Here is a 21,020-nt window from a genome sequence, read left to right as displayed (position 1 = left end):
CCTGTACCGCCCCCTGGGGGGACTGTACCGCCCCTGTACCGCCCCCTGGGGGGACTGTACTGCCCCTGTACCGCCCCCTGGGGGGACTGTACCGTCCCTGTACCGCCCCCTGGGGGGACTGTACCGCCCCCTGGGGGGACTGTACCGCCCCCTGGGGGGACTGTACTGCCCCTGTACCGCCCCTGTACCGCCCCCTGGGGGGACTGTACCGCCCCTGTACCGCCCCCTGGGGGGACTGTACCGCCCCCTGGGGGGACTGTACCGCCCCCCTGGGGGGACTGTACCACCCCCTGGGGGGACTGTACCACCCCCTGGGGGGACTGTACCGCCCCCTGGGGGGACTGTACCGCCCCCTGGGGGGACTGTACCGCCCCCGGTGAGAAACACTACTCTACAGCAGTGATTTCTATCAGAATAAGTCTGTTTAACCAAAACATATCACTTGCAGCACCTTCAACTGAACTCTTACTCCAGTAGCACAATATTTTGGAGAAATTCAGAACACCTTCACCTTTTGCTCGCAGCTATCTCTTCTCATCATCTCCTCCTTTTGTGTGTGAATAATAAGCCACTAGCTACTCACCTTCACCGAAGCTTACATCATCGACGACAGCGGGGCAGAACTCATAAGCTCTTAAATCACACAAAGCCTCTTCACAGAGCCACTTCTTATCACTTTTAGCTGTAGTCTGTAGACCTTTTGTAGTCCTAATCGCGCCCTATCAACGTGCCACATCGGGAGATCAGAGGGTGCCATAAAGGAACGGCTGTCACATGTGTTTCGCAGTGTCGCAGGTGTTTGCAGTGGTTTAAAGTATCTAAGTACATTTACTCAACTACAGTACTATACTTAAGTACTTTTAATTTACTGGAGTATTTCATTTTTTACTCCACTACATCTCAGAGGCAAATATTGTACCGTACTTTTACTAGAATTATTTTAAAATTTTAGTTACTAGCTACGACTGCTACGTCTGCTGCTACTAGATTTTGATTATTATGACAAAACATACCCACTTCAGCCCTATATAAATTTCGGCCATTTGAAAACAGCCGATCTACAAGCTTATATCTGCTGTTTTCAAAAGATTCTTGTGCATTCCGCATAATTAGTGCTTTCTACTTTTGATACTTTTTATGCCAATACTTTTGTACTTTTACTCAAGTAAATGTTTTCATTCCGGACTTTTACTTAGTATTTCAGTATTATTATTGGGAGGGAGGGACGATAAACACTCGACATGTTAAGGCCCCTCATTGATTCTGCTTCTTCGTGTCTTACCTTTTTACCATTAAGACCTGAGACCAGATTCTACAAAATGTCTTCTCAATCAATCAATCAATCAATCAATCAATCAATCATTATTCGTCACATACAGATTAAAAAAGTATTTCTAAAAAGCAGTGAAATGTATGTAGGTCAGCCCCACAGATAGTGAGCAATAAAAGACAAGAGGAATAAAATCTAAAAATAGAAATCTACCATTTAAAGCACAGGAATACCCATCTACATTCCCAATCCTATAAACAATAATAACAATAATGATAACAACAATAATAATGTCCATAAAGGTATTAGTGTCATGTCCATGTGAAGGGGGGGGGGGGTGCCCTTCTCCATGCTCAAGTGCGTGGGGGGTGGCCCAATCCCAATCCTCCTGATAGTTTTCTGAAAAACCTATGTTTCTATATCAGTGGTTTCATGTCAAGGACGCCCCAAAATTATGTATTCGGCCGCCGGAGCCCCATCTGAAAATGTTTTGTACCAGGGACCCCCCAGAAGCAAAGATTTGAGTTAAAATTTTTTGCTGGGAAAGATTATATATTCAAAGATTTGCACACATTCACAATAAAATAAAATAAAATGCAGATCTACAAGCTCGTAGTGCTGCAGCTCAAAACAAGCTTGTAGATCTGCTATACGTAAAAACACAAAAAGTTAAAATTTTGAGATATATGTTTCTGCCCGACAGCAACGACATGCTCTCTCTCTCTCTCTCTCTCTCTCTCTCTCTCTCCCCGCCAGGTACCTGGTGCTAGAGCACGTGTCGGGCGGAGAGCTGTTTGACTACCTGGTGAAGAAGGGCAGGTTAACACCGAAAGAAGCCAGGAAGTTCTTCAGACAGATCATCTCTGCGCTCGACTTCTGCCACAGTCATTCTATATGGTAAGGTCCTTCTGCCCCTGTGCTGTGTGATCTGTGCACTCAATCTGAATGCATGACTAAAGCACTGCAGGGATGGCTCCGGTGTGCTTGTTTCTGCCAATACTCTGAAAACCTGGCGAGTGTAGGAGGTGACTGTGAGAAGAAGCTAAAGAGTAAATTATGTTTATCCTTCACTAGAAAGAAACATAAATGGAGCACACACTGAATTCTCTGGAAATGTCTTTGCCAGCCGCTGTTGATAACAAAGTTGTTTTTGTTTGCTCTTCCTCTTAGCTAAAATGATAAATGGACTGCTTTTGTAGAGCCCCTTATTCCAAAGCACTTTGCAATGTATTTCACGTTCATTGATTTACACACACGTCCACAGAACGCCGGCAGGGGAGACCATGCAAGGCCTGCTCATCAGCAGCTGTTCAGGGGGTTCAGTCATAATTATATATCAACTAGAGAGCGGACAGCCCTGCCCCCACTATTCATAATCATAATAAAACATTCATTTCAATGGAAGTTGCTCAGTGGCGTTTGAACTTGAAGGACCCAGAAGAACACTCTACTTCCACATTTTCTCGATGCACTTCCGCCTTTGACCACCAAAATGTGGTGTCCTTAATGCGGAAGTGCTAACGAGCACTCTGTGTTAAACGCCAGCTGTGTGGGGTTTACTCGCGCTACATGCACGGGCAAAAAACACCCGCCTGCATTCCAGCTTTGGCAAGTAGAGTGGGGCGGCTTCAACATTATGCAGCCAGGAGGAGTTGGGGGTAGAACCGGGAACCTTCCAATTCCAAGACGGACGCTCTTGGCTGACTTCCAACAATTTATAGGATTGATTGATCGAAAATGATTTGCGGACACAATTCCTAATACAAATGAGGACTTGGCATATCACACAATACACCTACTGTACAATCTTATCCTCTGTACATTTGTGCCATGAAATATAACATCACCTCACCGTGGTTCTTCGAAATACTTTGTACTCCTTGTTCATTATCTAGATGTAACTCATTTAACTCAGCAAACAAAACTGTCAGCCAGAGGTGAACACATTATAATAATACTGAGTTATTAGTTAAATAATGAGTTCCCAGTGTGAATGAAAAGCACATTTACAGTCAGTTTATTCATAGTTCCGGATGCCTGTTCTGATCCCATGTGAACAACGCAGCACAGAGGACACAGGCAGAAACCTTGCATAATATCCACATTTCAAGTTATGGTTATATGATTACAACGCATTGTGAGCTTGTAGATCTGCTATGTTGACTATTTAAAAACAAAAGAGGTTTTTGGACATACAAGGTTTCCACCCGACAGAAAAGACGCTGTGAGTGTCTTTTTAGCCTGTGTGGGGTTTGGAGGGCGACGGTCCATTAACATCACGCTCCAGGATAATTATCAGAGCGGCACAGTCAGCAATGCAGCAGTTTCAGCAGCGATACAGTAAAATCCTGGGAGAGTGTACAAATATAACCATATGCACCATATACTGTACACTGAGGATTTTATTGTGCATGTATTACAAAAGGGAGCAAAGGGGGCCAGTGAGACTGGTGATAATGGTTATAGACCATAATATGAATGATGGGGGTTAGGGGTTAAACAGGGCTTTTACGGCTTTTAAAGTAAATGATAATCCATTAATTGATATCAGTAAGTAGCCTTTGGGCAGTGTGGCCCATCTCTTGTTTCCATAATGTGAGGCAGCTTGATGTACAAGTACACCCCCTGGACCTGACCCTCGTAGTACCCCCAATCCAGCGCTTGATGCTGAGTGCCAAGTATGGAGGCATTGGGTCCAATTTTTATAGTCATTGGTATGACCCAGAAATTAAACCCTGACCTCCCAGTCTCAGGGTGGACTCTTAAACACAAAGCCATTGAGCTTAATTGATTCATATCAACTTTAAAAGTGACATTTTGGGGAGGGCAACTTTCAATAGAAATGTGTTGGTTTCTATCCAAATGCAGTTATATCTTTATAGACCTAAAGACAGAGATATAAATGGTGACATTCCTCAAGTCACTGGCATACACACCAGCTGATTTTCACCCCATCATCATCATGGCAATAAATATGCCTGCTGTGTAGCAACACCCACTCTGAGAACCATAGGCATAAAGCTGGTGCGATGCGAGAGTGCAGACTAGCCAACAGCTACTCTGGACTCCTGAATTGCCAGCCTCCTCATGTACCCACCTGTCTAGCATCAGGGTCTTGAGCTTGTGCAGTGTGTCTACGTAGGACATACAGTAGTAGGTTGTGTGCCTCTCTCCCCTCCTAGCTGTGCCTTGGGTCGGCTCCATAGAGTTTTAATCTAGACTCAGACTGAATCGCTAGCTGGCCCCTAAAAAACCCCACCACATTCATGTGAAGTGAGGGGCGCTCTTATCTTCTTTTTGAGGGGCGCTAGCCAATCACATACAGCTTTTGTCCCCACACGTCTCTTATTTGCCATTGGCAATGAAAGGAGAAATTTGGTCATATGTAGTCGAGCAAATCGGCTAACCAATCACATAAATTCAGTTGAGATGATGTATGATGATGTATAATGATAAGAGCGCCCCTCACTTCCGTGCTCAGCCAATCAAATCATCACATTCCGTGCTACGGACACACACACAAAGCTGTGCATAGGAGGGGCTAGCGACCCTCAGAAAACATGTTCTGGCGATTCAGGTCTGGTGACTGTCTAGGCGGTGTTAGACTCGGTTTCAACTCGATGACGTCAAACAACAAACATGGCTGCCCCCACACTCTCCATCCCTGATGATGTCACATGATGTCACGAGACCTGGGCACCATATATGGTGCCCGACCAACACACGAGAAATGCACGATTCCATAGTTAACTGTCTATCTAATTACAGCATTTATACTGCGTTGCATGATGTGTCGCTTGCCAACTAGATCTGTTCTCTTTGGAAAGCTACACTGTCATGGCACCATGCGAGGGAGTGTGTCAACTTGCCTGGTTAAATACGTTTTTTTCCCCTTTTTTTAAGCATTTCACAGCAGCTAAATGATTGAGACATTTGCAATTTACAAACAGCTTGTGACCAGAGTTTAAATAGGCAGGGAAAGGTCAGCTCCAGACTCTTTATAGCCGCACAGCGCAGCAGACTGGGCCCGGAGGACGTGACAGCAATGATTTAGTTTAGCGTAACATCAATAACAAAGGCAATGGCCCGGATAGCACGGCCTGTGTGAGTGGTTTTAAAGATAGTGTTCAAACTTTGTTTAACACCATCCACCGCGGTGGGGAGAGAGATAGCTCTCTCTGTGTAAAGCTTAGTTTAGCACCGCCCGTAATCACACAATCACATCCTGAACAGTAGCATAAATAAACACCACAGGTGGAAGGAGTACTAAGATACTTCACTTAAGTAAAAGTAGCAACACCACCATGTAGAGATATTCTGTTGCATGTCAAATTAAAAATTTAGCTTGAGTGAAAATGCAAAAGTATTGGCATCAAAATACACTTACCTAAGGGTCTCCGCAAGCATGTCCGACGAGGACGCGCTGTGATTGACCAGTTCGTCCAGCTCGTACCTCAGACATTGGAGAAACTCCAGGAGAATTTCCCAGACTCTTCTTCAACAAAGATGGCGAAAGCAAACATTCTTTGTTCTGTACTTAATACTTATACATACAATTGTATGGTACAAAACACTGAAGTCCTTAAACCAGAAACCTAACCTGTAAAACAAGTGCCCCATCAGCACCCATCGACTCCCAGGCTCTGCGAAAAAGGTAGTCCCGAACTGCAGCAGTGAATGAGGTTTCTAGTTTTTACTGTATGTATCTACTGTATGTTGATGAATGCCAGGATGAAACTGTATTGTCTCCATAGTAATACAGCCAAGTCTATACATTTATTTTAAGATGATTGTTATTGATTAAACATGTAACTTTATAATTTTGTGGGACATAATATCCTATAGTTGTTAAAAAGTGCTGCTTTAAACTACAATACCAAACGTAAAAGTACTTATTAGGCAAAATGTCCCATCCCATTCGTAACGTAATAAACGTATCATTCATTATGCAACACACTGTGAGCTTGTAGAGCAGCCATTTTTTAATGGACAAAGTATAAAATAGGGCTTAATTGGTTCGTTTATATTCGTAATAACAATCAAAATCTACAAACTAAACTTGATACTAAAGTTTTAAAATAATTGTAATGGAGTAAAGAGTACAATACTTGCCTCTGAGACGTAATGGACTCCAAGTGCAAAGTATATATTAAAAATTGAAATGATTGTACTTACTGTAAGTACAGTACTTGAGACTAAACATACTTAGTTACTTTCCACCAACTGATAAACACATGAATGTTCTAAAGCCCTTTGGCCTTGGATGCATCCCATAAACCGGAGGTAAATCACGCCTTAATAGCGGGACCTGCCGCCATAAACAAGACAGAAACACTGAGCCAGCGTAGTCAACACAACACCAGTTAAAAACACACTAGACGGCACTCTGCAAATGGGGGCTGCAGGCGCCACATACAGTAAGAAACCTTGTACGTCCAAAACCCTTTCTTTTTATTTACCATTTAAAAGAAAAAGTTAAATAGTGAAAATAGCCGATCTACAACTTGCAGTTGAACTGCAGATCGCCTTTGCCCGACAAAGGCGGTGTAAAACGAAGTAGGGCACCAATTTATGGGAAAAACGTTAATGTTAATGGAGATTGGAGGTTTGTAAGGGGGAGGTTGTCTGGGTGGGTGGTCAAAGGTAGACTTTATCCTGCGTCGGCATCAAGGGGGGCAAATTGCATGTGGGTGTCGCGGACCCTGGTGTCCATAATGGGACATTAAAGTGACCTCTCTGTCACATAAAGGCTGCACTTTGCTGCTGAAATCTGGCTCCATCTCACACAGAGAGGCACTTACACTGAGCAGTGGTGGAAAACGTTACTCTGATTTCTTTTTTAGCCTACTTAAGTAAAAGTAGCGATAGTACAATGTGGAAATAGGCCTGTATTCAAAATTTTACTTGAGTAAAAGTATACAATTTGCCTATACGTACAAATGTAACTCAACTTTTTTCAAAGTATAAAATAGGGCATAATGTTAATGATCAAAATCTGCAAAGTAACTAGTAAACAAGGGGTCTTTTTTTCCATAAATCAGCTCTTCTGCATGGTAAAAAAAAGTTAAAAATAAATAAATAATAATAATACAAATTAATTAAAAAGAAATATATATATATATATCACATCACGTTAGGGGTGGATGCTGTTAATGGGATTCAAACATTACACTGAGCTCCGAAGGCCAACGCCGGCTCCTTCGACAGTAACTCTGGGGGAGCCCGGGTTCGAACTGGCAACCTTGCGGTTACCATCCTACCCCTGAGCCACCGCGCCCCACTTCCCTACTGTATATACATTATACCTACTGTATATACATTACATACTGTAGCTGTGATGCATGAAGGAATGGACTAGTTAAAACAGCATTCAGCCTGGCGTCCTTATTTTGAGCACAATTAAAATAGAAGATGTACAAGCTTGCAATGCATTGCTATGCAATGTGTTTCCGAGCTTCTAGATCAGTTGTTTTTGCTATTGGTCGTATGACACCAACCTTTACTTAAAGGTTGGGTCTATAATAGCCTAGCTCCAGCCCCTGAATCGCTAGCCGTACTTCGGGGGTCTGGTGATGCTGTCGAAGGAGGGGATTTCTCGGTTGAAAATCTAACCGGCCCAATGAGGATGGGGATTATCCTGTATTATTAACCAATCGCCAAAGGGTCCCACTCTCAAGACTTTTGACCTGATGGTGAAGATTCCCTTTATCCCCTGAGCAAGCATGTCAGTCCTTGTGCAGGTAACCAGGTTCAAATCCGGGGTAGAAGAGGAGCAGTCCTGTATTAAAAAATGTACTTGAGTAGAAGAACAAAAGTATTGGTATCAGAATATACTTCAAGTATCAAAAGTGAAAGCACTCATTATGCAGAATGCCCCGTTTCAAAATACTGTATGTCAAAATGTATCTACAACATGTTGTTAGCTTGACATTAGCTATTTTCAAACTTAATTGTATGTTAAATTATGTTAACAACAATAACAATAATCAAAATCTTCAAAGTAACAAAGTAAAAAGTACAAACTATATACAATTTGTCCTGGATTATAAAAAGGTAGCAGATCTGCTACTTTTGATGCTTTTGTGTGATGCTGTAGTATGACCACGTTGCCATTCATTTTTTTGGGGAAAAAAATGGAGATAAGAGATTTCTGCCCGACAGCAACGCAATGTACTTAGTTATCCCCGCGCTTCCAGTACAGACTAGTACAGTACGTGTGTACAGTACATCTACAGTGCAGCTGTCTAAGCATTGAGGTTTATGCCCCAACGGGGCTGTAAGACATGATTCCTGCAATCTAACAACCCAGCTCTTAATTGCCTGTGATCATTAGTACCTTACCGGTGCTGATACGTTACGTTTTATAGAGCCTTGTAATGGGCCTATCCTCCTGAGCTCCCCACACCGCCATAACACTCTAGACATGTTTATGGTGATGAGCCCTTTATAACTTGTATTTTCTCCCCAACTCAAGGAAATTTAACTTTCCCTGTGGTGACAACTACTGACATACACAATGTTTAATGCAGTCCCTCTGGTGCTACTGAAGTATGATATGCGCGCCAATTAAAGCCAAAAACACAGTCAGCCCTGCGAGCACTCAGAAAACTTCTGCTGATGGTTAAAAAAATGTGTCTTCTTCGCAGTACCGAGTCTAGTAAAACAGTCCACTTGCATTTTTTCTCTCTCTCCGTGAAGTAGAGATTAGGATGGTACCGTAAGCAGTAACTGGAGTGGGCTTTTCTTTTTTTCTTCTTTTTTCTTCTTTTTTAAACATAACTGAAAATGTTCCCATTTAGCCTCCGGTACACCTCAGTGCTATCTGGTTTAGGCTGCCATTGACCCAATTACAGAGGGACCGAGCAGCACACTCACAGAGAAAAGCTGGAGGCTAATATCTCGTTACGTTGGCATAAGAGGGCGAACATTCTGACTGCTCACTCAGACGCACAGAGCTGTGATATTCATTAACCGACAAAGTTAATTGCGTATTATGAGCAATGAGGGATGAGACATAGACCTATACAGAGTTTAATCATAATGGAGTTGGTCTGGGTGTATATGTTTAGCATTTTGTGTTTTATAGAGTTGTATATCTCAGTCAGGAATGTCTTGAGGGAATTTCATGGCATTTAGAATAAACATCCACTTGGACAAAAGCATGAACTGAGTAGTTAGAAGTAGGTGGTCAAATGTCACGGTCTCGGTGACAAAACATGTTCATTAAATTCTTTCTTCGTTCTTCATTTGCTGCAGAATAATGAGTCTGGTAAATGGTATGCTAAATGGTGTATAGCGCCTTTAACCAAGGCGCTTTACATAGATTGTGCATTATATTCACCCATTCATACACCAATGACAGAGGAAACCATGCAAGGCACCAAGCTGCATCGGGAACAATTAGGGGTTCAGTGTCTTGCTCAAGGACACTTCGACACTAAAACTCTGTCTGGACAGACAGGGATGTACAGTGAAAAACAACTGGTTGGTGGAGGCTTCTATTTTATATCAAATCTAAATAAAATATGAGATGCATTTATTGCGAGAGCGTCAGCCAAGAGGAAAAAGACAAATTAGATTGCTAGAGGATGGATAACTTGCTTCATACAGTAGACCCATGTTCCTACTCAGAGGTTTATGGATTAAAAAAAAAACCTTTTAGCAAAGACACAATCTCTAATTGAAATCAGTTAGCTATGACACGGAACGGATTGATCGCCACCATAAAACCACCGATACGACACAGTCTTATTGTCTCTGGACATTGATTGGTGCTGCACATCATCTCACACGGTATTAGCTTCCCTGTTAACTGTGAGAACACTTCACACTCTCACACTCAGAGTCCAGTGACAGTGACGTGTGTATAGGCCACCCCCCCCTCTGGACATGCCACTGGATATATTATAGTTGTTTTCTTTATTTTACCCATGAAGTCATGAGGCTGATTCTATAAACGCCCAGAAAAGCCAAATAGCAGATGTACAAGCTTGCAGCGTGGCAAAAAGTGACGTGCATGTGAGCTTGTATATTTGCTATTTTTTTTATAGCGAAGGCGAAAAAGGCACAAATCTAAAATGACACAGACGCATTCCCGTTTGGAATGGCACTAAACTACACTCTTCTTATGTGTCTATTTACACACTGTCGTTTGCTGACTAGGGTTCATGCCATTTATTCTGATTTCACACGTGTAATGTCGCTCTGGATAAGAGTGTCTGCTAAACGCCAGGAATTGTAAATTGGAACTGTCTTTCACAAAAAGGCGGTGTGAAATAGAAAAACATGCTTTGTGTTGGGAAACGGAGAATGATGAAGAGACATACTAAAACCCCACGACAGTAACTCAGAGAATGATGATTACTAAAGCCTCCAGAAGTACTCACCTGTGCCTTGTACGATAATAAAAGTTAGCATTCGGTATCATTAACTCATACATGAATCTATTTGCTTTTTATTTTTTATCCTTCCCTTAATAGTCATATCTATGGGTTTGCGCGTTTTCTGTTAATAATGTATCATTGCTCTTCTTTTACTGCCAGCCTCTTTGAACATTACTGCACCGAAATCTTCCCCATAGGCCTCTCTCCTCCCTCATCTGTCTGTCCTCTCTCCTCCCTCATCTGTCTGTCCTCTCTCCTCCCTGTCTGTCCTCTCTCCTCCCTCATCTGTCTGTCCTCTCTCCTCCCTGTCTGTCCTCTCTCCTCCCTCATCTGTCTGTCCTCTCTCCTCCCTGTCTGTCCTCTCTCCTCCCTCATCTGTCTGTCCTCTCTCCTCCCTGTCTGTCCTCTCTCCTCCCTCATCTGTCTGTCCTCCCACCTGCAGTCCTCTCCATCCTGCAGCACTGTTCAAGCTGTAGGAACACGCTGTACACTAATGCTTTTGCAAAACTTTCTTGCTGGTGTCTCCTTTTGATGCCAATGAAGCTGTCCGCACCGTGACCACACTAGCTTCCTTTAACTACCAAAGCGCTGTCTGTCTGTCTGTCTGTCTGTCTGTCTGTCTGTCTGTCTGTCTGTCTGTCTGTCTGTCTGTCTGTCTGTCTGTCTGTCTGTCTGTCTGCCTGCCTGCCTGCCTGCCTGCCTGATTGCCTGCCTGCCTGCCTGTGTCTGTTTGATTGATTGATTGATTGAAATATTTATTTGCAGAATAAGTTTGCAGAATTACAGTACATAAGGGGGGGCTTCAGAGTATTTTGAAGGCATCCCGGCACCGATTGTGTTAAGGTCTTCAAGGTGTTTTTGTTGACCAGTGAGGAGATCCTGTAAAGGAATCTTGTTCTTTGATTGACTTTTTTGATTACGTTGGTGGCCATTTTATCACCGGAAAGATTAGCCTCCAGGATAGAACCTAGGTAGGTAATTTCATCTTTTCGTGTGATAATATTGTCACCCACTCTAACCAAGAAGCCATCTGCCTTGCTGAGATTACTATTTGATCTGAAGAGAATGGATTCAGCTTTTCCCAGGTGTAAAGATAGTTTGTTATCAGCGAGCCAGGTGCAGATTCTACCGAGTTCAGAGCTGAGGGTCTGTTTCCAAGAATCTAGAACGTAACCAGTTCTAGAACCAAAGTTCTTTTGGTGGACAAAGGGCCTGTCTGTCTGTTTGTCTGTCTGCCTTTAGTATCGCGTAGCCAGACAACTATTCCACAATCTCCGAATGCTATATAGAGTCAGGAACTACACCTCCCGAAATCCGAGTAAGGAAGCTCCCATTTCCGTTCCGAAAATATCTTTACATTTTATTTTTTTATTTCCATTTCTGCTAAGCATCAAGCTATACCCTGTATATGCTTAGATGTTTTCTATTTATATTAGGATAACTTTGCGCGAATGTAAAGACAAAACGGAAGTGGGGAGGAGGCTCCACTTCCACTTTATATTTGACTCATGATAGAGGTAACGTGAGACTAGTCTGCCTGTAAATGCACAGCATCTCTGTCTCAGTGTGACGTTCACCGCATATCCCGAGAACCGTCCGACCGATCGACTTCAAACTTGGCCTGTCTTTTTGCGGCGACCCAGAGGGTGTTTTGTGCCGAGTGGGAAGTCGGTCAGACTTCCAAAAAAACAACCTCTGTACTATATCTGTATCTGTATATCTATATCTTTTGGGCATCTGACATGCCCAAAAGATGGGTAGATTGTGTGCACTTGGAGTTGGAGCAGCAGTACTGTCCAGTTTTGACCAGTGTTGATTTTGACAGCACAATTTTGATTTCGTTTTTAGTCATAGTCTTTTGAATAAAATGTATTTAGTTTTTGTCATATTTTAGTGAAATGTTTAAGTGGTAGTCTAGTTTTAGTCGACTAAATATACACTGGATTTTGTAGAATTTTATTTTTTTGGCCGGCCTTTATGGCCTCATAATGCCTGATTTCACACTTTGTTGCATGCTGAAAATAGCCGATCTACAAGCTCGCAACCATACAACACGTCACGCTGTGACGTGTGAATTTTTGAGAAATCAAAGCTAATGGAGGTAAAGCTCTCAAATCAGTGTACCAACCAGTCTTTGTTCCTACTCTCACCTATGGTCAGGAAGTGTCTTTGTTCCTACTCTCACCTATGGTCATGGGTCATACCAGGAGATTACATCTCCTCACAGGCCCGATCCCCCTGTTAGAGCTGGCTATAATGTGGCCTGGCCTGGGAATAGGGAAGACTGTCTCTCTGCTCCAACTGTTAATTTCACGGCCCCCACACTCCAGATAAGTGCACAGAGATGAATAGATAGGTGGAAATAAAGTGTCAATGTGCCTCAGCCAATTTGCACCTGCTTTTTAGACGCGTCAAATTATCCACTCAAAAGTGACCCTTGTGTGATTGCGTGAATGTTATTAGGTCCGGTGGAATGCGTCATCGGTCACACTGACTTCCTGGTATATTATTCTTCCCTTAAATGCATTAAACTTTGTTTGTGGTGTCACCTGCAAAGGTGTCATCACCAAGTACAAGACAGGGTCCGCTTCAAACGTCCAGGTCAACGCATCCCAAATGAGGCCTGTTAATGGACCTTAATGGGACCATTTTCATACACACTCATGTGCAATCATGTTCTCTCCCTGTAGAACGGAATAAGACGTGTGCTTCAGAGTACATAGGCTTTAACCAACTCATTTCAACCACAAATGTAATGACATCAACCCATAGACCTTTATTCAACTTTATTCACATTTAATTCAAGCAACATGATGTTGCCCCCATTTATCCTGTTTCACACGGAAATACTGTTTACACGGAAGTTAGTACTCAAAATGCTGTTTTGTACACTCATAGTTACATTAACACAAGATATCATTGTGTATCCATCCTGTTCTTCACTTGTTTATATAATATACCTTTTTAATAACAGACGTGCATCATACTGTACGTAAATACATACCGGTACAAACAAACAAAGACATAACAAACAGTCTATCCTGTTCTTTGTCCTCTCCTTACATCCTTGAATCCTTTCCTTTCTGTTTCAGCTCAGAGCTTTAAATGGCCCCATGTGGCAGGAGAACAAACAAACAATTTAAACAAACAAAATAAGAAACAGGGCAAAAAAAGAGTATTATGACAGAAGGAGCAAAGAAACCCCCCACGTTAAAACAACCTCCCATTCTCTGCCATTAGCAGCAACCACGCGTAATGATGATGGACGATAAACACGTCATGTTTTATGAGATAACGTCAACACAAACAGCCGCCCTTCCGCTCGGGGTGACAGGCTGCTGTTATAGAGCTTTTACCCATGTTTTTTCTCACCGATGCAGCTTTTACCCATGTTTTTTCTCACCGATGCAGCTTTTACCCATGTTTTTTCTTACCAATGCATCTTTTACCCATGTTTTTTCTCACGATGCATCTTTTACCCATGTTTTTTCTCACCGATGCATCTTTTACCCATGTTTTTTCTCACCGATGCATCTTTTACCCATGTTTTTTCTCACCGATGCATCTTTGACCCATGGTTTGAATGATATGTAGTTACAAAGTGCCATTAATCAAGCAAACCAAAAAAACATGTACATATAAAGTACACATACACAGAATATTTGTATTAACCACTTAAAGCGGCACAATGTATTTTTTTTTTATGAATAAAATGTAATTTTATTAAAATCTAAAAAAGATTGAAAGTGAGACAGGCTATTGTTCCAGGGTGGGGTGGCAATCGCTACTTCATTAGGCATAATGCTCGGAGTAATTTTGTTTGACAGATAGTCTTTATTTCATGCACACGCACGCACGCACGCACGCACGCACGCACGCACGCACGCACGCACGCACGCACGCACGCACGCACGCACGCACGCACGCACGCACGCACACACACACACACACACACACACACACACACACACACACACACACACACACACACACACACGCACACAGACACGCAGGCTTGCACACTATAGGGAAATGATGATGGTATGTTTCCTGTCCAGATCACGGTCATTACTAAGCAGACAGGAGAACATGTTAAATCCAGGATGAAGCCTCCCATCGATCATGTGCTCAGTATATGCACACTTTGTGTGTGTGTGTGTGTGTGTGTGTGTGTGTGTGCTAATGCACACATGCACGAGCACTGATGTATTCCTCTGCATGTGCGTGACAGAGTGAGGTAATAAACGTGGGCGGACAAATGAGCGCTGAGCAATACAACGGTGTATGCAGCGCCGCTCCTTGTTCCCCTGACCGCTCGCTGACCCCTGGGTGGTCCCAGCAGGGGCTCGCATGCAGGAAGACACAGCAGGGCTGAGGAATAGCATACCGTCGCTGTCGGCCAGAAACCTCCTATCTCCATATTTCAATGTTTTATCTTTTCCTGTTTGTGTTGTTGAGTAAAACTAGATACAATGACTGACTGATCTATGAGTCACGTGGCGGCAAGAACCTCCAGTTAGTTATTAAAGTCTGAGTGCAATGGCTTTTTCGGTTGTTTCAGTCTCACTCTGAAAGTGAGAGACAGACGGCCAGCTCAGCATGTTTGGAGGAACGTGCAGCAATGGGAATCAGCGTTTTATTTGCCCAGTTTCGCTCTGGTTTTTATCAGTTAGTTCATGTATCTGATTGTTCGGGGAAAGAAGCTTTTTTGCAGTCTATTTCCAGTGGCTCTGAAACTGCGAAAGCATTTTCCATGCGGCAGCATCTCAGTCTACGGTTGGGATAGCTTGGGTGCTTCATAATTCCACGAGCTTTGCTGACACAACGATCGTCATGCAGGGCTTCGATGGGGGGAGATCACATCCGCTGATGCGTTCGGCTGTCCGCACAACCCTCTGCAATGCTTTGCGGTTGAGGTCGGTGCAGCTGCCATAGCAGGCAGTGAAGCAGCCAGTCAGGATGCTCTCTGTGGTGCCTCTGTAGAAAGCTTTAAGGACTTTGGGGCCCATGGCAGGTTTCTGGAGTCTTCTCAGGAAGTAGAGGCGTTGTTGTGCTTTCTTCACCACCCGCTCTGTCTGTACTGCCCAGGTGAGATCCTCAGTGATGTGCACCCCCAGGAATTTGAACTCTCCGACCCTTTCCACTGCAGCACCCCCAATCTGGATGGGAGACTCTGGGAGGTCTCCTGTAGTCAAAGATCAGCTCTTTTGTTGTGTCTACGTTGAGAGCCTTGTTCTCCCAGCACCATTGTGCCAGGTTCTCCACTTCTCTCCTGTATGCTGATTCATCGTCGTCTGCCTATGACTGTGGTGTCGTCTGCAAACTTGATCACTTTGTTGGAGCTGAACAGAGCCACGCAGTCATGGGTGTACATAAGAGGGCTCAGAACGCATTCACTTTTGTGTGAATTTGAGGCTCCAGACACTGGAGGACAGGACATAATGGGATATGAATGATGCTACTGTATGTATTGATGGCAAACAGTATTTCACTCACAGTTCACAGACAGTACAGACAGAAATGTCTGTACTGCTACTGCAGCCTCACACAAAAGCATCAAAAAATAGCAGACACACAAGCTGGAAACACGGCACAAAGTGACACGTTTTGAGCTTGTAGAACTGCTGCTAATTTTAATCCTGGAAAAGTAATAGTTCTTGACATATGAGGTTTCCCCCGACAGAGACGATGTTCACTGTTGATAGACTGTTGTTAGATTGTACTGTACCTACGTAGTACACATACTGTACACATATTCATCAACACGCTCAATGTTAGGACTCCAACACCGAGAAAAAGTGTTAAGCAGTGATCTTAACTGTTCATGTGAGCTACTTTCTCCATCTATTCCTCTCGTTTCCTCTCCTCACCTCACTTCCCCTCCTACTTCTCTTCTCTCCATATAAAAATAAAACTCACATCTAAAGCTCATAATGATGATATAGCATATAGGCAGAATGATGCAGTATAGCACACGCAGAGGAGACTGAGTCATAAACAGTCAACCTCTCTCTCTCTCTCTCGCTGTCTCTCTCTCTCATTCATACAAGTATACATCCATCTGGCTCAACAGAGGGATATTTTAAGGAGCGGACGTGGGAGGCAAACGGAAGCATGAGGCAAAAAGATGCAGTGAGGGGGTGTGCCGAGAGAGTGGAGGGGGAGGGGGGACTCGCACTGAGTCACATACAGACACAGACAGCACTTCCACTCGGGATGCCGCTATCCACTATATGTTCCTGGTGATTATTCCATCCATTCATTACTTTTTTCTATTAATCGAATAATCAACAAGCCTTTTTTTTTTACATTATAAAAAACTAGAAAAGTCTGCTCCTTGGAGATCACGCAGATCGTGCAGAGTTGCCTCCCCAGGGCTGTGTTGCGACCTGTTATAGCGCCACCATGAGGCCCATTGGAAACATTTGGGGTGCCAGATCTACCTTGGTGTAGTCCTAGTGTAGCCAGTGATGGAAGAAGTCCTCACATTGACTACCTAAGTAAAAGTATCAATAAATAGTAAATACCCTATTGTAGAAAGAAATAGTCTGTTACAAGTACAAGTCTGGTATTAAAAATGTACTTGAGTAAAAGTACTGATTATCGGTCTGAAGGGGCTTGTAATAATAATCCAAATTTACAAAGTAACTTTCCCTTAGAGATGTATAAGTAGAAGTAAAAGCATTGGACATTGAAAACACAGTCAGTAATGTAAAATATACATCAGATTTGTACTTATGTACAGTACTTGAGTACATTACTTTCCACCACTGACTACAGTCACTGGCTGTAGCTCTCACCACACACATCCATGCACTTTCGGCTTCATCGGTCTCTTCCATATAAGTTCTACTGTACCGGGTCATGATACTACTGCACATACTGTATCAGATCACACAAACTCCGGCATATCAAATCGTTCCCCAACTAAACACGTTAATCCTTTGTTTTTAAATAGCCCGTGAAACATTATGTAAATCAATCACTCAGGCCTCGCCTTCCGTCACCATCAGCTTCTCACAACACACACCAATAGGCTGAGAGCGCTGAAGAATATTATTCCACCGTAACGTCGCCGTCGGAGGGAAACCTTGTACCGTACGTCCAAAACCATATTCCCGTTTGTATTATTATTTCATTTAATGAAAGTAGCCGAGCTCACAAGGCGTTGCGTTGCGACGTGTTGTGAGCTGGTAGATCTGTGACACTCTTCTATGATGATGAAAAAAAACTAAACAGAAACATAAATAGTTGAAATATGTTTCTGCCTGACGACAACAATAATTGTTTTAACAAAAGAAAGAAGATGAAAAGAAAAAAAAAACGATTAGGCCCCAAAACATAATTTATTACTTGGTCTACGAATAGAAACGTTTTTTAGTGAGGACCAATTATATGAAGATAGGTTAAAAACGGGTGAAGTGCTCCATCAAGTACAGAACTCAAGTAAATATACTTGGTTAACATGAGCATACATGTTAGCTATCGACTGAGCAGAATTAGCTAGCTAGCAGCTATAGTGCCAGTCCATAGAGTAATAAAAGGATAGAGACCGAACCGGTCCCAAGCTATTCATTTCAGTGGAAGTTGCTCAGTGGCTTTTTGAAGCACCCGGAAGACTGCCGAAAGTACAATTATAACTCAATGGCTCGAGCGAGCGGAAGTTTAGCTTAGCCTAGCCCGGACCTCAAATTTGAGGTCCTGGGCTTACGCACATGACGTCCATCCACCTCCATGAAAGTGCTGCTGTTCCACTTTTCGCCAGTAGGCAGCTTCAACGTTGGATAGCCTTACTGGGGGCTTGTGCCAGCCTGGTGAGAACAGGCACCAGGCAGTAACAATGTCTGCTTATTATAAGCAACCTTTTCTTGTTTTCCTGTAAAGTTCCTTGTAAATATTGATAGTATAAAATAAAATAAATTAAGAAAAGCCTGAAAAAGCCTTTTGTGATGATGAAGGCTGTAAATTATATCAGTGTTTTCTGGGGAAGCTTCCGAAAGAGTCAATAGTTGAAACATTTAAAAAATAAATACTACATTCAAGCTGTTTATGTTGGGATATGAGCTGTATTGCGTGTTTCGATGTTCACGGGGGCTAAATTGACTGGACCCTCTCTTGAGTTTTGGGGGGTATTTTCTTTTTTCCTGTGGAGAGCCCTGTTTTAGATGCTATCCGTGTTTTATTTCAATTACATGCGGGATCACAGTGGATGCCAGTGTGATAACAATCCGCAGACAGCTAATCCCTCAGGAAATGAGTTGTACATCAGCCCATGTCATCCAAGGTTAAACTGCCTTTGTGATCAAAGGAGGATACATCCATCCACTACTCCCCTCTACCCATCATTAGTCTAGACACAAAGATGAAAGTCTAGATCATCACACCCTGACAAAACATGTCCCTTTGCTGCATCCCTCCTGGCAATAGCTATATGTCAGCCAATCATAAAATATAGCACAATGCTCTTCATGCTTTTTCTTTCGGCTAATTCCTGGGGGTTGCCACATCGTCCAATGATCCATGGGTCGGCGGTTCGAATCCCGGCTCCTCCTGTCTATATGTCGAAATGTCCTTGGGCAAGACACTGAACCCCAAATTGCTCCCGATGTGCTGGTTGGTATCTTGCATGGCTTCTGCCGCAATCGGTGTATGAATGTGTGTGTGAATGGGTGACTGTAATGCACAATCTATATGTAAAGCGCCTTGGATAAAGGCGCTATATAAATGCACCATTTACCATTTATGTTTTGAATTTAATTTATCATAGCCCGCCTCCTGTCCAGTAATATTTTGCAGACACCATAGGCACAGAGAAAGGTATTTTCCGTATCCATCTATACCGGATCTCCAACTGCAAAGGGAACTGAGTGAGCCCATAGAGTTATATGACTGAGCCCAGGCAGTCTGGTTTGTTGTGCATCGCTCGAGAGGTGGAGTGTGCAGTCCGCAATGTGAGTGAGTGACTGAGAATCACCATAACGAACAGTCATTCTACCATAACCCCGAAATACAGAACAAAGTGTGCCCCGATCCCGTTTCAGTTCATTACTGGACACGTCTTTTAGATTCCAAATACGGAACGATCCCGTATTTTACGGAACGGTTGGTAACCCTATTTGTAGATTGCGTCACAATGCGACACATTGTGACTTGTGAGCTTGTAAATCTGCTATTTTCAAAAGATATTTGAAAACTGGTGAAACGAATTCTGCATATAATGCCTACTTTTTACTTTTGGTAGCTTAAGTACAAATACTTTTGTACTTTTACTCAAGTCAATTGTGAAATCCGGAATTGTTTTTGTAACAGAGTACTGTACTGTACTTCTACATTGCAGTATTTATACTTTTACTTAAGTAAAAAATGTGAGTACTTTTCCCACCACTGCACGTTGTAATAATCTGCACGCCAAAAGATTTAACCCCGGAGGTCGCCATACCTGTCAAATGGCGTGTAGTAAGGGTTATATCAATACCAAGCAGCCGAAGCTCAACACTAACCTTCCATGCTGCCCAGGCTGCTAGCGCCTACGTTCTTCCCATCGTGAGGAACAATGTACGCGCCTCCCATAAGGATCCACTCATTGTCTTTTCTTTGTTGCTTGTTTTCTCCGAAAAATACTCCAAAGTGGTTGTTTTAGTCCAAACCGCCCCGGTGTTCAGATGTAAACAGTGATTTCTGATCGCATCGCGCCAGCCATGTTACCGCTTGTTGTGAAACCTAACACATGTCGGCTGCTGCTCGAAAATGTTTTTGCCCCTGTATTGACGGTAATAGAATGGCGCCTATAGGGGAGATAGCTGGCTGCCTGCGGTCATTTCAAATGAACAGCAGGGGGCGCTGAAAGTGTTAATGAGAATCGTAGCTTCCTTCATTCTGCCACCTCCAGCTTGGCTTCCTGTCTTTTCGTCGGTGCCACATGTGTTTCCAAGCCAGACAGCATGACTGGTCTCACTACCGTACGTCCCTCTCACTCTTGCTGGTACCCTTCTATCTACTGTGTATAACACAGTGTTCAAACTGAAATATTTATGACTGACTGAATCAGCCAAACAAAACTCACTGTCTGAACTCATTCTTCTCCTAGTACTCTTCCACTGTCAATCAATAGCGGTCACCGACAGTAAACAGCTACACACAGCAAAATCTGGAGCATTAAAGGGATAGTTAACCCCCAGAATTATTTGATTTCTAAGCCAATAATTGAATGACCAGCAGTGGTTCTCTATGGTCATGGAGAAACAAAGACTCTCCTTTGTGTCCACTTAAACCCTATTTTATACTTTGTGGTGTTGCATATCATAAATAGCCTGTCTACAAACTCACAACACGTCACAAATGACAGCATGTTAGCTTGTAGATCTGCT

At 43.1% G+C, this 21,020-nt stretch overlaps 1 protein-coding gene across 1 annotated transcript in view; it reads left to right on the top strand.

Moving 5' to 3' along the window:
* The window catches only part of LOC306923926 (serine/threonine-protein kinase BRSK2-like), a gene marked incomplete at both ends in the record, with an annotated part of 353,012 nt that overhangs the window by 263,002 nt on the left and 68,990 nt on the right, over window positions 1-21,020 (top strand). The window contains one exon of the mRNA XM_079502271.1: window positions 2,027-2,167. Within this exon, the coding sequence (XP_079358397.1) occupies window positions 2,027-2,167 (141 nt within the window). The remainder of the gene's footprint in view (window positions 1-2,026; window positions 2,168-21,020) is intronic.

Source organism: Electrona antarctica (genome assembly GCF_951216825.1).
Source record: "Electrona antarctica genome assembly, chromosome: 5".
NCBI classification, from domain to species: domain Eukaryota; kingdom Metazoa; phylum Chordata; class Actinopteri; order Myctophiformes; family Myctophidae; genus Electrona; species Electrona antarctica.
Note: the sequence above shows the minus strand (reverse complement) of the source record. Positions and strands in the feature narration are given on the sequence as shown.